This window comes from Stenella coeruleoalba (assembly GCF_951394435.1).
Source record: "Stenella coeruleoalba genome assembly, chromosome: X".
NCBI classification, from domain to species: Eukaryota; Metazoa; Chordata; class Mammalia; order Artiodactyla; family Delphinidae; genus Stenella; species Stenella coeruleoalba.
The window spans coordinates 113,230,415-113,245,874 of NC_137152.1; the positions used below are offsets into that span (position 1 = coordinate 113,230,415).

General features: G+C 37.0%; 1 protein-coding gene across 4 annotated transcripts in view; it reads right to left on the reverse strand.

Moving 5' to 3' along the window:
* Positions 1-3,569: 3,569 nt before the first annotated feature.
* Positions 3,570-15,460, reverse strand: part of MCF2 (MCF.2 cell line derived transforming sequence) — a 106,704-nt gene continuing 94,813 nt past the window's right edge. For 3 of the 4 annotated variants that reach the window (XM_079910139.1, XM_079910141.1, XM_079910142.1), the window contains 2 exons: positions 14,302-14,411; positions 11,642-12,393 (listed from right to left, as the gene is read on the reverse strand). In XM_079910139.1, coding sequence (XP_079766265.1) covers positions 12,361-12,393; positions 14,302-14,411 — 143 coding nt within the window. In that variant the 3' untranslated portion in view covers positions 11,642-12,360. Of the gene's footprint in view, positions 5,203-11,641; positions 12,394-14,301; positions 14,412-15,460 lie in introns of those variants that run through there. The other variant, XM_079910140.1, reaches the window with a different exon arrangement.

A 15,460-nucleotide genomic window follows, 5' to 3' on the forward strand; every position in this document is an offset into this window, starting at 1 on the left:
TCATTTTTGTCATGGTTGAAAAGTTACAGTTCACTTAGTTACTAAAATTTTATTTGTTCTCATAGCTTGCCATGTAAAAGAGCACATTCACTATCAAACTGAGATAAAAAGGAAATATTGACTTAGATAACTCTCAGCACGTCGAGCTCTCTTCATGCTTCAGATCTTTCTGACTTTCACTCCAGCCTGGTTTTATTTGTTTGGTTATTTTTGGAGTAATTGAGTTAGTGAGTCTATCTCAGAAATACTTAGATGAAACGTATCTTTGAAACAGTTTACATTTTATTTGGGTTTGGGCTTAAGGAAAGTTTCATTTACCTTAAGGAATTCATCTTCACAAAGTCCAGCTTCATTGGCTGTTCTCAATGCACATTATTAGTCCTATTTGGTGTACATTTGCTGAAATTATCTCTTCAGAATTTAAAGTGCAAATTCATATATGTGAAAATGAGGTGATCAACAAATATTAGGTAGTCCCTCACCAAGTACAAGGGAAAACTTTAGACTTGAGTGTGTCATGAGCTTTAATATAGAAAATACATTTTGAACTAAAAAGGAATTACTTTTTTTTAAAAAGACTATTGTCACTTCTATTCATTTCCTTTTGAACAATATAAAGGGTTTACGTTTTGTCTGTGACACTGGTTGGTTTGTTTGTTTGCTGTCCTTGGGCAGGCCCCATAAGACCAACTGCAAACTGATCATTCCAAATCAACGCAGGGAAGTGTACTGAAAGGTAATAAAAATGACTTGTTTTGACAATTAATTGCTTGACACTTGATTCACTGAGCACTCTGGAGTCTACTGCTCCTACGGGAAGCACGTTCCTGTGTTCTAATACCTACTAATAATAAGCATTTTTTTTCAGAGAAAGTCTGTTAAGTGAAACTGGATTGATTTCTGACTAAACCTCAGACAAAATCACTGACCTAATTTCTTTCCAGGTGGAGCATTTCTCATACTCCCTTACACCTTCAAATATATACTCTGAAACTTTCTCTCTTCTTAAGAGAATACTGTAGCCTGGAAGTTGGGGAGGCTTTTAAAACAACTACATACTCTATATTGTGAGATTCATGTGTAATTTTGTAAATGTTAACAATAATACTTACTCTTCAGCCAACACAGGAATAAAGACTTGAATACACACTTTAATTTTCAAGGAGTTCTTTTTTTTATTTTTTGGCTGCCGCGTGGCATGCGGAACTTCCCCAACCAGGGATTGAGCCTATGTCCCCTGCAGTGGAAGCGTGGAGTCTTAATCACTGGACCACCAGGGAAGTCCTCAAGGAGTTCTTGAAGATGGATTAAATGCTTGAGTAAGTAGTTCATGAACGGTGCTTCCTCAAAAAAGCTCAAAATAGGGCTTCCCCGGTGGCGCAGTGGTTGAGAGTCTGCCTGCAGATGCAGGGGACACGGGTTCGTGCCCCGGTCCGGGAAGATCCCACAGGCCGCGGAGCGGCTGGGCCCGTGAGCCATGGCAACTGAGCCTGCGCGTCCGGAGCCTGTGCTCCGCAATGGGAGAGGCCACAACAGTGAGAGGCCTGCGTACCGAAAAAAAAAAGCTCAAAATAAAATTAAAGGCAAAAAGGAATAGTTGATCCTGTCATGGGATGTTCATTAAGACATCCGAAACAATCTGAGTTTTTGAGAAATGGAAGATTCAACAAAACCAGTTTGATAGGTTTTGATTCCCCCTCTATATTAAGGCATACTTCTAGCTCCCTAATGGGCTGTGGAAGAGATTAAGTCTGGCAAACCCAACTAAGAACCCTTTGCAAAAGCAAGCAATGGTTCAGAAAACAACTGTGGGTAGCTAAATGCTTTCCAGCTTTCCTTGGGCTCCATCACATGGAAGCAGATTTTTTCAGTGTGTGGAAATATCTACTCATAAACATGGCTATCTAACCCCTGAAACTGCTATCCTACAAATTTGGGTAAAGAAATTTTTTAAGCAAAATATTTATCCTAGTTCTGGTCAGATCTCTGTGTCTCTGTGTCTCTGTGTCTCTATCTCTCTCAGAGAAGCAAGGCTGAAAGTAAACATTTCCTTCTACATTTCCTAGCATCATTTATTAAACAGTCCCTTATTTCCCCACATGCAATGCTACATCCATCAATACAGCAAATTAAATGTATGTAAGACTGTTTCTGGGTTTTCTTTGTTCTATTGTATTTTGTCTATCATTGAGCTCATTCTCTTTCTTTATTACAACTTTATGACAAATCTGAAGGTAAGCATTTAACTCAAAATACTTACTGTGTCTTTACTGTATCACTAATAAATGAAAGGACAGGAGTTTTCCATTCTTTGACATAAATCGTACCAATGTTTTCTTAGGTCAGTCTCCCAAGGTAATAGAAATAAAAACAAAAATAAACAAATGGGACCTAATCAAACTTACAAACTTTTGCACAGCAAAGGAAACCATAAACAAAACGAAAAGACAACCTACAAACTGGGAGAACATACGTGCAAATGATGCAACAGACAAGGGCCTAATTTCCAATATATACAAACAGCTCATACAACTCAACAACAATCAAAAAAAAAAGGAAACAACCCATTCAAAAATGGGCAGAAGACCTAAATAGACATTCCCCCAAAGAAGAAGTACAGATGGCCAATAGGCACATGAAAAGATGTTCAACATCACTAATTATCAGAGAAATGCAAATCAAAACTACAATGAGATATCACCTCACACCCATCATCAGAATGGCCATCATCAAAAAGTCTACAAATAACAAATGCTGGAGAAGGTGTGGAGAAAAAGGAACCCTCCTACACTGTTGGTGGGAATATAAATTGGTGCAGCCACTATGGAAAACAGTGTGGAGGTTCCTCAGAAAACTAAAAATAGAATTACCATATGATCTAGCAATCCCACTCCTGAGCATATATCCAAAAAGATCCATGCACCCCTATGTTCATAGCGGCACTATTCACAACAGCCAAGACACGGAAACAACCTAAATGTCCATGGACAGATGAATGGATAAAGAAGATGTGGTACCTCTATATAATGGAATACTACTCAACCATAAAAGAGAATGAAATAATGCCATTTGCAGCAACATGAATGGACCCAGAGATTATCATACTAAGTGAAGTAAGTCAGAAAGAGCAAGACAAATATCATACATCACTTATATGTGGAATCTAAAATAAGACACAAATGAACCTACCTATGAAACAGAATCAAGGACATAGAGAACAGACTTGTGGTTGCCAAGGGTGAGGGGGTGGGAGAGGGATGGATTGGGAGGTTGGGGTTAGCAGATGCAAACTATTATACATAGGATGGATAAACAACGAGGTCCTACTCTACTGTATAGCACAGAGAACTGTATTCAGTATCCTGTGATAAACCATAATGGAAAAGAATATATGTTATATATAAAAAAGAATATATATATGTATAACTGAATCACTTTGTTGTACAGCAGTAATTAACACAGCATTGTAAATCAACTATACTTCAATAAAAAAAAAAAGGAAAGGAGTTTTCAATGATACTATACTAAACCGAAAAAAATATATGAGTGAGTTTAAGGTTGGATATTTTTAATGTGGAATTAATGCAAGTACATTTACTTTTTAAGTACATTTATAACGTAATTAAAATTTGAAGACTTAAAGGGAAATTGCTGCTATGTTTCATAGTAATACACATTTATAAACCTGAAAAAATACAGTGTAGTTACAAATACATGTACAAATATAGCATTCATTGTACAGTGATTAAAACATTAAAAGACTACACTGTATGTTTGAATATATAGAACTCAGTACTGTCTTAAATGATTAAAATCCCTAGTTTAATACCATGAAAATAAAATGCCTTGTGCAGAGGGGCATCATTATTCAAAGATTTTATCTCCTAGTTCTGTCTTCTAACCACAGGGTCAGCACACAAAAGAAATGTATTTTAATATCATTTTGCTGTTGTTGTTATTGTTGCAGAAGCATTCATTGAAATATCAAACATATGGACATTTTCATGAGTCAGTTATAAATCAACCATCACAAATTCCAGCAATTTGACATTAGAAGATTTATAATTTACAGGTAACTTTGAATAAAATACAATTGGTTTGTCATATAAATGGTTACATCTAATGATACCACTGAAATAAACTATGATTTGACATGATACACAAACCTACTTAAAAGATAATTTATGTATTATATAGTTATTGTGTTGTTTTCTGTAAAACCAATCATCAAAAACCATGCACCTAATATGCCAACTTGATAGTAAAACTCACGATCCATGATTCAAAAGGCAGCAGTTTCAAACCATCGTCTTCAGTGGCCCATAATATAAAATACGCCAAGCCTAAGTTCAACACTGCATGCAACAACTGGGCCTGTGCTTTAAAACAAGTGATCTCACTGTTTACATATTTAAAAGAAGGGCATCTATACATATATTATCAAAGAAAAACCACAGGTAGAAACACAATATAACTTAAGAAAACCTGCACTAGAATAGATTTTTCTAGAAAATTCAAAAGCAAGTAAAGACACTGGAAAGCAGAGCTTTGTTACAGGAACACCTCTTGTGCAAATATGAATATTTAACTTAAAGCTGTGATGTATCTAAATTTCAATGCATAAAGTGTAAACTTCAACACATCCTAACTGCAGGATTTTTAGCTTTGGGTCTTTTTAGAACCATTAAGACAGCTCTGACAACCCTAAATACCAGTCCAAGTGCAAAAGAGGTCCTTCAGAACGTATCCCTTTGGTACATTATAGTCACATAGTTAACAAAATTAAATAATAACATATCCTAACAATTACCAAAGGGGTTTAAAATCTCTGATTATCTCGCTTCTCTCTTTGGATTTTTGTTTTGTTTTGTTTAGATAGAATCTGAATGCATGCCATGAAAAACCCTACTTGGAAACAAAATAACACTGCACTTTTCACCTGGGGGGATTGGAAGGTGTGAAGATGGCTTCTTGCAAGAATGAGACAAACTGTGAATGACGAAGTCCACCTCAGTCCTGAGGAAGTTCTGTGAATGTCATGGGTAGCATAGGATCATCCTGACTCTTGTGCTGTTTATCTGTAACACTTTTAAGAACTGTAATCTAGTTCATACCTTCAAAGGAAATCTTATTTTTTAAAGTCTATTCATTCTCCTTTAATTCAAGGGGAACTTAGTTTCCTTGTGTTACTCAGAGCAGCATCTACAAAATAATGAAGAATGATGTTAATACTCGTGACTTTTAAGGCCAAAAATGTTGTCTGTGCTATGACTTCTAACGCTAACTGTGAGGATTCAAAAGGTCCATCATAAATTCAAAGGTGATGTCTTTTGGTTGTTTATTTTAATTTGAAAGTCGTTATTCTGTTACATAGTGATTTATTAAAGGCATCTATTTCATGAACGGCATAACTTCACTAGAAGCAAAATAAACAGAATTCACATCTCCTAAAACCAGATTTCCCGAATATCGTATGAATTATGCTGTGTGCATATAGATGAAACATGTTAAGCACATAATTAACGGAGAGACCTTTACATTCCATTTGCCAGATTTCAAATAAGATACTCTAATACATATTTTGAAACCTAAGTGCTGTTGACAGTTGCATATGCGATCAACTTTCATTTCCTAATCCATTAACTGACACACAGTACAATATAGTTTTGTAGGCCACATTATACTATTTTGCTCTATGCAATGTAATGAGGAACAGATCTCAGTCAAGACCACTTGATATAGCATTCAACCAAAATCTACCAAGTACGGATTTGTCAATTCGATCTGTCATAAATCCATGTTATTTGAAAGTAATGTATATTTTTAAAACTTCTGAAGTCAGAACTTTCTAGGGAACAGGGAACTATGGGACCTTGTCACCTTATCTAGTAGCATGTCATACCAAGAGAGTAATACATGCTTTAAATGCTGATGGTATATCAATCCATTACACTTAACTCTCCTGATGACACTGCAAAAAAGAAAAGGATATTGAAAAAGTGTACTGATGGTAGAAAATAAAACTGAAAAGAATAATGTTATTTTTTCCAAATAAAGTGTATGTATGTTAACAAATGTATAGTAAGCCCTTCACTGACTGAAAAATAAGCACAAGCCCTAAACCTACTGTGATTAGTTACAGTAATGGAATCATTTCAAATTAAAACTAATCATATATGTAATTTTACATGTCCTGCATTACTGTTAGCTAAAATTGAATGTAATTAACTTTGTCCTGAATTAACTATGAGGACACCTGGCTCTATATTTAAAATGATGATGATAAAAGTTATGGAAAATCTACTGAGTGTTCCTAATGTTGAATACAAATGCTAATATTATATGGAAGTTAGATGAATGCCCTTGGTGTTTTCAATTTTGAATTTTGGAGACCTGAGTACAAGAAAGGCCATTATTTTCTAGTATATACACTGCACTCTTATTTCATGGCTTTATTGGCTTATAAAATATGCTTCATTAAAAAATGATTTATATATTTAATTTACACAGCTCTTCGAGCACGTATTTTAAGTGACTCATGTGTTTCTTTGTCTCTCTCTCATTAACCACTTAAATAAGCATAAAGCAGTTGGCAGAAAGCTGGCCATATTTATTTTCAAACTTAACTCTTTAATGTGTAAGATGGAATCAGTTAATTTGAGGGGAATATATGATTCATTACAACTACCTGGCTTTTGAAAGTGTTCAAAATGTCACTATCTTAGGTTTTACCTTATTCGAACACATATACGTTTTTAAAGTGTAAAGTGCTCAATTCAGCATGTGCAATGTTTCTTTGTGTTTGTCTGATACTCTTCTTTTATGGTTAGTACTTTTTCTGCCCTGTATAATTTACAAGAAAGAAATGGTTAACTGCTCAAAGGCATGAAGATGTTGTCCTGTGCTTTTAGAAGCTTTATGATTCTAGCTTTTATGTTTAGGTCTATGATGCAACTGAAATTAATTTTTGTGTATGGAGTGAGGTGTAGGGATGGTGGCTCATTTTTTTTTTAATGTGGATACCCAGTTGCTCCTGCACAATTTGCTAAAACAACCTTCCTTTCCCCATTCAGTTGACTTGACACCTTGATTAAACATTAATCAGTTATATATATGTGGGTCTATTTTTTTAAATTCTTTTAAAATTTTATTTTATTTATTTATCTTTGGCTGTGTTGGGTCTTCATTGCTGCGCGCTGGCTTTCTCTAGTTGCCGCCAGCGGGGGCTACTCTTCGTTACGGTGCGTGGGCTTCTCATTGCGGGGGGCTTCTCTTGTTGTGGAGCATGGGCTCTAGGTGCGTGGGCTTCAGAGCGCAGGCTCAGTAGCTGTGGCGCACGGGCTTCATTGCTCCACGGCACATAGGCTCTTCCCGGACCAGGGCTCGAACCCGTGTCCCCTGCATTGGCAGGCGGATTGTTTAACACTGCGCCACCAGGGCAGTCCCTGTGGGTCTATTTTTCTTTTTTCTTTTTTTTTTTCTTTTTTTTTTTTTTTTTGCGGTACGCGGGCCTCGCACTGCTGTGGCCTCTCCCGTTGCGGAGCACAGGCTCCGGACGCGCAGGCTCAGCGGCCATGGCTCACGCGCTCCGCGGCCTGTGGGATCTTCCCGGACCGGGGCACGAACCCGTGTCCCATGCATCGGCAGGTGGACTCTCAACCACTGCGCCACCAGGGAAGCCCCCTGTGGGTCTATTTTTGAACTCTATTTTTCTATACGTAAACCAATACCACACTGTATTCATTACTGTAGCCTTTTAGTAGGTTTTGAAATCAGGTATGTAAATCCTCAAGATTTCTGAGATTCCTCTGTTCTAGGTTGTTTTTTGCCTTCCATATACATTTTAGAATATACTTGTCTTTATTTTTTCTTCCAAAAGGGCTTGCTGAGATTTTGACTTCATTAACTGTCTATTTGGGGACAATGGATTTCTTAACAATGAGATTTCCAATCCTCGAATATGGTATATCTCTCCTTTTAGTAGGTCATCTTAAATATACCCCAGCAATTATTTGTGGTTGTCAGTATAGAAGCCTTAGACATCTGTTGTTAGATTTATTCATATTTATTTTATATTTTATATTACTAATGTAAATGGTATTTTTTATTTCTTTTTTTTCTAATTCTTTGTTGCTAGGATATAGAATTACAGTGTATTTTTTATAATTATTTTATATACCATGGCCTTATAAAATTCACTTATTACTTCTAATAGGGTCTTTTTGTGTAGAGATTCCCAATGGTTTCATACATACACATGATCTGCTAAGCATGATAGTGTTGTCTCTTTTCTAATATTTTGGTTCCTTTATCTCTTTATCTTGAGTTATGGCACTGGCTAGGACTTCCAATATAATGTTAAATAGAAATGGTGCGAATGAATATCCTTGGCTTATTCCCAATCTTAGGGGCAAAAGCTTCCAATATTTCATCATTAAGAATGAGGTTAACTGTGATTTTTCACAAGCACACATTATTCCCTTTATTCCTAGTGTGGTGAGAGTTGTTATCATGAATGAGTATGGAGTTTTGTCAAGTGCTTTTCTGTATCTACTGAAATGATTATATAATTTTCCAATTCATTATATTAATATGGCAAATTATACTGACTTTTGAAGCATGTAATACAAGTACTTAATTTAAAGCTATACAATTCCCCACATTTCCTTCCCTCTTGAGCTGCATCCCCAAATTTTGATATGTCACATTTCATTTTCATCCAATTTTAAATCATTATAATTACTCTTGTGATTTCCTCTTTGTCCCATGTGTTGTTTAGATGTGTATTATTTAATATCCAAATATTTAGGGATAATCTATTTCTAATATAATATCTTTTGAGACTTTATATGATTCCTATCTTCTGAAATTTATTATTTCTTTTGTGATCCAACGTATAATCTATCTTGGTGAATGTTCCATGTATACTTAAAAATAATGGTGTATTCTGCAGTTGTTGGGTGTCAATTTTGAATAAATGCCAACTGGTTCAGGTTGTTGGCCTATCAGACTTTTCTGATTACTAATTGTCTAAATAATTCAGTAATTCAATAATTATCAAAAAAAAAAACCTTTGAAAGGTGGCCCAGATTTAGAGAAACAAACAAACAAACAAACAAACAAAAACACAAACAAGAAGTGACTCTATTTTGGGGATTCCCATGTGACCCAATATTTATATTGAGCCCTATCACCCTTAGATTTTGTTTCATGTCATAAATGAAATTTAGAACCAAGTAAGTTACTCCTGGCCTATTAGATTCATTTAAACACAAGGTAACATCACCTAGAATTCAAATACAAGTCCAAAACTAGGAATTCAAAGGAAATATGTACATAAAATAATAATAATCTTGTTCACAGACAAATTTGTTGTTTTTGTGCTGCCTTTTTATAGATAGCTCAGTATCAGGTGAAAAATTTATAAGAATACTGGTTTGTGTACAGAAATTTCATGTACTAATGCTTGGGTTAATAGAAAGGAACATTCTCATTGCTTCGTCATATCTTCACACATTAAGTCTTGGGAACAGACACAGGGTATGTTTGTGCGCGTGTGCGTGCGCACGTGCATGCACAAACGTGTAGCAGAAACCTACCATAAGGAAATAGCATGCTCTTAGAACTGAGTAAAAACACACTGGTGAAGCATCCTTGGACAGTAAGGCTGGTTCCTTAAAATCATATCATCAGTATTTAGTTCTGAAGGATCTCTTATAAGACAGCACTGTACATGAAACTTTCTTTCAAACCTATCAACCTTGTAGAGAAAAGTTTAACATGTTTAAAACATCTCTATTCATTAATTTAAAACTATTAAGGGAAAAAATTAAATCCTAGCTAACATAATGTGCTTGCAGCTCTATTTTTAAGTGCAGAGAGGTTCTTACCCTATGCCAATTACATATTTGGGGGAGCTTTAAAATTTTTAGCCTTTAAACAAATAGCATACAGTCAAGTTCATATTATACCTGTAACTTTGGCATTCTGAAACCTATAGTCACCGACTAAAACCTGCAAACTGGGGCTTCCCTGGTGGCACAGTGGTTAAGAATCCACCTGCCAATGAAAGGGACATGGGTTCGATCCCTGGTCTGGGAAGATCCCACATGCCGCGGAGCAACTAAGCCCTGTGCCACAACTACTGAGCCTGCGCTCCAGAGCCCGTGAGCCACAACTCCTGAAGCCCAGGCACCTAGAGCCCATGCTCCACAACAAGAGAAGCCACCGCAATGAGAAGCCCGCACACCGCAACAGAGTAGCCCCCGCTCGCCGCAACCAGAGAAAGCCTGCACTCACCGACAAAGACCCAACGCAGCCAAAAATAAATAAATTAAAAGAAACAAACAAACAAACAAAAAACCCTGCAAACTGTGCCCTGGAATCAGATCTTCTTTTCTTCTGTTTAGATTTTTCATCAACCTAAATAATAAACTAATTAGTAGCCAATAATGGTAATATAAGGTAATAAAATCAACATATACGTTGCATTAAAGCTCAGATTTTCACAAACTATTGCACGTATTCAAAGACCTTCATGACACTGTGCTTGAGTCCTCTGACTACAAAAGACTTAGCTCACTAGCAAAAATGGTTATTATGTTAATGACCCATCATTAATTTCACCGTCAGGTGTACACTCTTCCCCCTTTAGGGTCAGAGTACACAGTCAATGTAGCACTTCAGTTAAAGTTATTGACACAATGAAGGCAGAATTATTTCATATAAAATTTCCAAAAGCTTTATGGAAGTTTCATTCAGTCCTCTTCCAAATAATATTTCCTTCTTGCTTTGGGTTCTCTATAATTAAACAGCATATCTGGCAGAAGCATCTTTGCAATCAGTGCTGTATAAAGTCAAACGCATGAGGATAGAATGATAAGACTAAAAAGTCAGTATTCGAACTGATAAAGCAAAGTGTGGCTATGTTGTAAAGTAGCGAACATGGTCCCTGGCACATAGTGGGCATTCACTAAACATGTGATGAATTAATGCATGACTTAAACGACCTAATGTAATGTGATCTGTAGCCATTACAAAGCCTGACGTATCAGCTGAAACATCTGAGCCAAAGGTAAACCACAAAAGAGCATGCAGACTCATAGCATTTCATTCTTTCAAAGCATTTTTCACTCACCAAAGGTTAACATTCCTTTCAGTGAGCTATATAGACATGGCTGAAGCAATGAAAATGAAACACTGATAAGAAATGTGTTATTTCTGCTTCTTGAGACTGTATAACAAAGATACAAGTAAAGCAGAACAATTGATTAGATATCCGTGTGCCCCAGGCGGAGGTCAACATAGTCATGGAGAATTCACCTACCATTGACCCTCAGCATCCTCACGGAGAAGCTGAATGACATCTCCATTTCTAATCAGGAGGTCTTCTGAGCCTCTCTTCCTGCAATCTGCTAGGGCTTTATATTTGCCTGGAGACTGTAAGGTTGTTTTGAAAAGTGACATTACAAATTTGAATGCAAAACTACTTGCGTAAGTGCCTGTTCTGTGACGTACAGACTTCATTCTTTACGTCAATGGTAAATGTGGTTAGCTGCAGCGGCTTTGAAGTAACAAACAAACACAGAGCAGTTTGTGATGGCAAAAAAAAAAAAAGCAGGACATGTGTTTATTTAACCTGAAGAATTAATTTTTATTTGCAAAAAGAGCATTACAGCATGAACTACACAGAAAATAACAGAGCACAGCTGATTTAAGTTACATGAATAATAAACATAAATCCAGAAAAAAAACAAGCATGAAGATAATTTTTAAATACTGTTATTTGTAAACTACTCTCATTAAAAATAATTATCTTGGCACATAAAAAAGGCAATGGCCCTGAACAAAGATTTACTAACGCCCCCAAAAGGACTCCTTGCTTTGTTATCGTTTTGCACAGGTAAAAATAATGCGCACAAAAGCTTAGTCCGATAAAAGCATATTAAACCATAATGTTGTGCTTTGCTTGGCCTTAATCTTTTTGCAGCTGTAATTTTAACTTGATTCATTAATAAGCTAAATAATCCAAGGCACACTGATTGCATTTGGTTACAAGGTAGACAGAGAAGAAATAGTAATCTTCAAGTCCAAACGTATTCTGAGATGAGAATTTTTCCAGCACAGTATCTTATACATTGAATATATGATTTTAAAGAGTAAGAGTACCATAATTAAAACTTTTTTAAAATAAAAGGAAAGAAATAATTAAGTGGTGTTGATTCTTTGCACGTCCAAAGGAATTAACCTGAAAACATTATCCGCATCACTCGGGCTGAACGTCTTTTGAGCAGTATTTTTATCAAATGGGCCGAGGAGCAGGCAGGAAAGAGCTACTTGCCATTTAACAGAGTAGCTTCATTAAAATAGGACAGCCATCTCCGACACCGGCCTCTACAAGGGAAGCAGCACCCATTATTTCTTGTTTTTGACTTGATAAAGCGAGGCTAAAAGATCAGCTCATTCCAACCTGTTTTGCTTTCTAGGTTGGGGGTTATTTAATTGAGGGGGTATGGAATGCACTATATTGTCCCTTGTATGTTTTCCTTAGTAGCACAACTCAGGGAATTCTTGGGAGAAGAGAGGAGAGCTAGTAGGTTTTTCTACATTCCCATCCCCTATGATGAAAGTATTAATCAATTTGGCATATTTGCTTTATTTTCTGACACCATAGCTGGAAAAATGCTTACTGAAGGCTTTCTCGGTTCTTGACAATCCCTTCATAGAGCATCATTCACAGCAAACATTGAAATCCCAACTGGCTTCCCTTGACTTACTGCTCACATCTGAACAACGATCCCTCCTGTCCTCAGATAATGTTACTTCAGGAAATGAAGTTCTTTTTATTTATTCATCTAAATCAGCAATTCTCAAAGTTTGGGAGGCTGACCGTTGGGAGTTCCAAGGGTCTGCAAGGGTCAAAGCTAAATATATTATTTGCCTTTTTCACTCTCATCCTCTCACAAGTCTACAGGGGAGTTTTCAAGAGGCCACCGAATGTGTGATCGCACAACAGACTGAATGCAAACGCAAATATGAGAATCCAGCTGTCTTTTCTGAAGCCAGATGTTAAAGAAATTTGCAAAAATATTTCATTTATTATTATTTTTTTTATTGGTTGCACTGTGCAGCTTGCGGGATACCACTTCCCTGACCAGGGGTCGAACCCATGCCCCCTGCACTGGAAGCGCAGAGTCCTAACCACCGGACCGCCAGGGAAGTCCCTTATTTACTTTTTATTTTTTAGGCTGCAAAAATATTTCAAATGCCACTCTTCTCACTAGATTTTTTTGGTTTCAAAAATGTAAATTCATTAAAACGTTTGAGCACTGCCAGTCTAGGCAACGAACGCTGGACAAACCTCTTACCAGCTCTGAGCTTTGGCTCAGAGGGAATAAAGCCTCGCTAAGACTATGAATACTCAGTGTGAAATCACTTTGAAAACTGTAAACGACCATACAAATACGAATTATGGTCACTGTCTTATTAGTGGAAAGAATGTTCTGTTGCTTTTTAAAAGAAAGCATTCCAGCGTCGATGCACCTTTGGGATTCTCCATGCCATTACTCCCTCACCCCAACACCAGAACTGCCAAACCGGATTTATTCCTCTGAAAAGCACCAAGGAACAGGCCACTACAAAGCACCGTTCCCACCCTCCACCCTGGTGACTTCAGAAAATTGGAGATTTATCCTAAACAGTCCTAACTCCCCTCTAATAATCCACCAGGATCCTAACAACACTGCAAACTAGTTCTTCTATAAAACACTTCCTTTTACCCTAAAGCAACCTTTACTTTCATGGGGTGCCCTCTTGCTGTGATATGCTGAGATCTGTAGCCTTAGCATGTTTTTTGACAGCCCACTAAAATATATTCCCCAGATGGTATTAAATAGTTTTTAATGTGTAATGTTTATTTCCTATACTTTCTAATCTGGAATCTAAACTGATTTCTAAGTATATCTGAACCTCCTTTGTGCTCTGATTTTATCTCACATGCCCAGATTGAAAACAGAGTGGTGAAGCTCAATTAAAGATAAAATTGGTCACGATATGGGACTTGGAATGATTGACTATCTCATCAACTTCAGTAGGAGCTCCGTGTATAGCTCAAACAAGTTCTCACAGAGATAAAAGTGCTTACTGAATGTTCACAGTAAGACTCGATTCAAATCTTTTGGCTGTGGAAATGACCTCATGACCTCAAGGATACTGACAAAGGATTGCCCCTATGTGCCTCACCTATTTCATCAATAAAATTGCTTGAAGGGTTTTTATTTATCTTAATATGTCATTACTAACCATTAGAGGCCTTTCTTCTTCATTGTCATCACAAGAAGAGTAGAAATAGTTACTGGGCCATTCCTCAGGCTCAACAGGGATTTCTGAAGGTGACGACATCTCAGTCCAAACTGTAAGAAAAACATGGAGGGTGGCAGTTACTGGTCCACCACAAGGAGAGAAGTAAAATGAAGTGTAATAATCAAGGCCATACCCTTCAATGGTCCAAGAATAATATCTTTTGTAATAAAACCTCAAATGAGGTTGTACTAGTTTAGAATTTCTGATATTTCAGAAAGGGCCTAGAATATCTACACTTCTTTTACTTTTTAGGATAGTTTCCTGTTGGGGGGGGGGGGGTGGGAGTTATTACAGATAATAATAAGGTAAATAACATTCCAGAGAACATTTATCCCTTCTTATAGAAAATCATCTCTTCCAAAAATTCTTTCTATAGCATTCTTCTTGGTCCCACTTAAATAGCACTTATAACATTCTACCTGGTAATATTGTTATATCGGACTTGTCGTATCTCTTTTATTAGGCAGGAACCATGTGTTACACATTGTGTGTCTCATAAGAACCTGCCTGCAAGAGATGCTTAATTAATAAAATGCATTGAACTGGTATGGATGAAGCAATCTGATATAGGCAGAGAAATGACAGCATTTCATCTTGGCCACACTAAACTATTCATGTAACCTTGGAAGAGTCATGTTAACGTTCTCTGACTTGGTTTCCTCATCTGTCAAATGAAGGCAGTGGTACTAGGCTCCCTCCTGATGGCTCAGGGGGCCACAGTATAGATGACCTGAGGGAAGCGACACGTAAATGGAGAACTGAAGCTGAGCAAGGTTGTTGTTCCTTGTTTCTCCTCAGCTAGTAGAGAAGTCTTCCAGATTAAGGAACATCATATTTAAGCACTGAGTATCAGGCACCCCGTTAGGCATTTCCTCAGGGAAGTCTATGCTGTTGATCCCAGAGTTGTTGAGGTGACCCTTGCAGGTGCTTCGGAAGCGCCTTCCCTGTTATCACACTATCAAATTGAATTTTCATTGCTTTTTGCATTATCCTTCTACTCTCCTAGCTTCGTGGGGATGGCAGCTGAGTGTATCTCAGTTAGCCTGTATGCCCAGAGTACTGCACAGTTCCTGGCACACAGGCTGTTATGTTTGTTAAA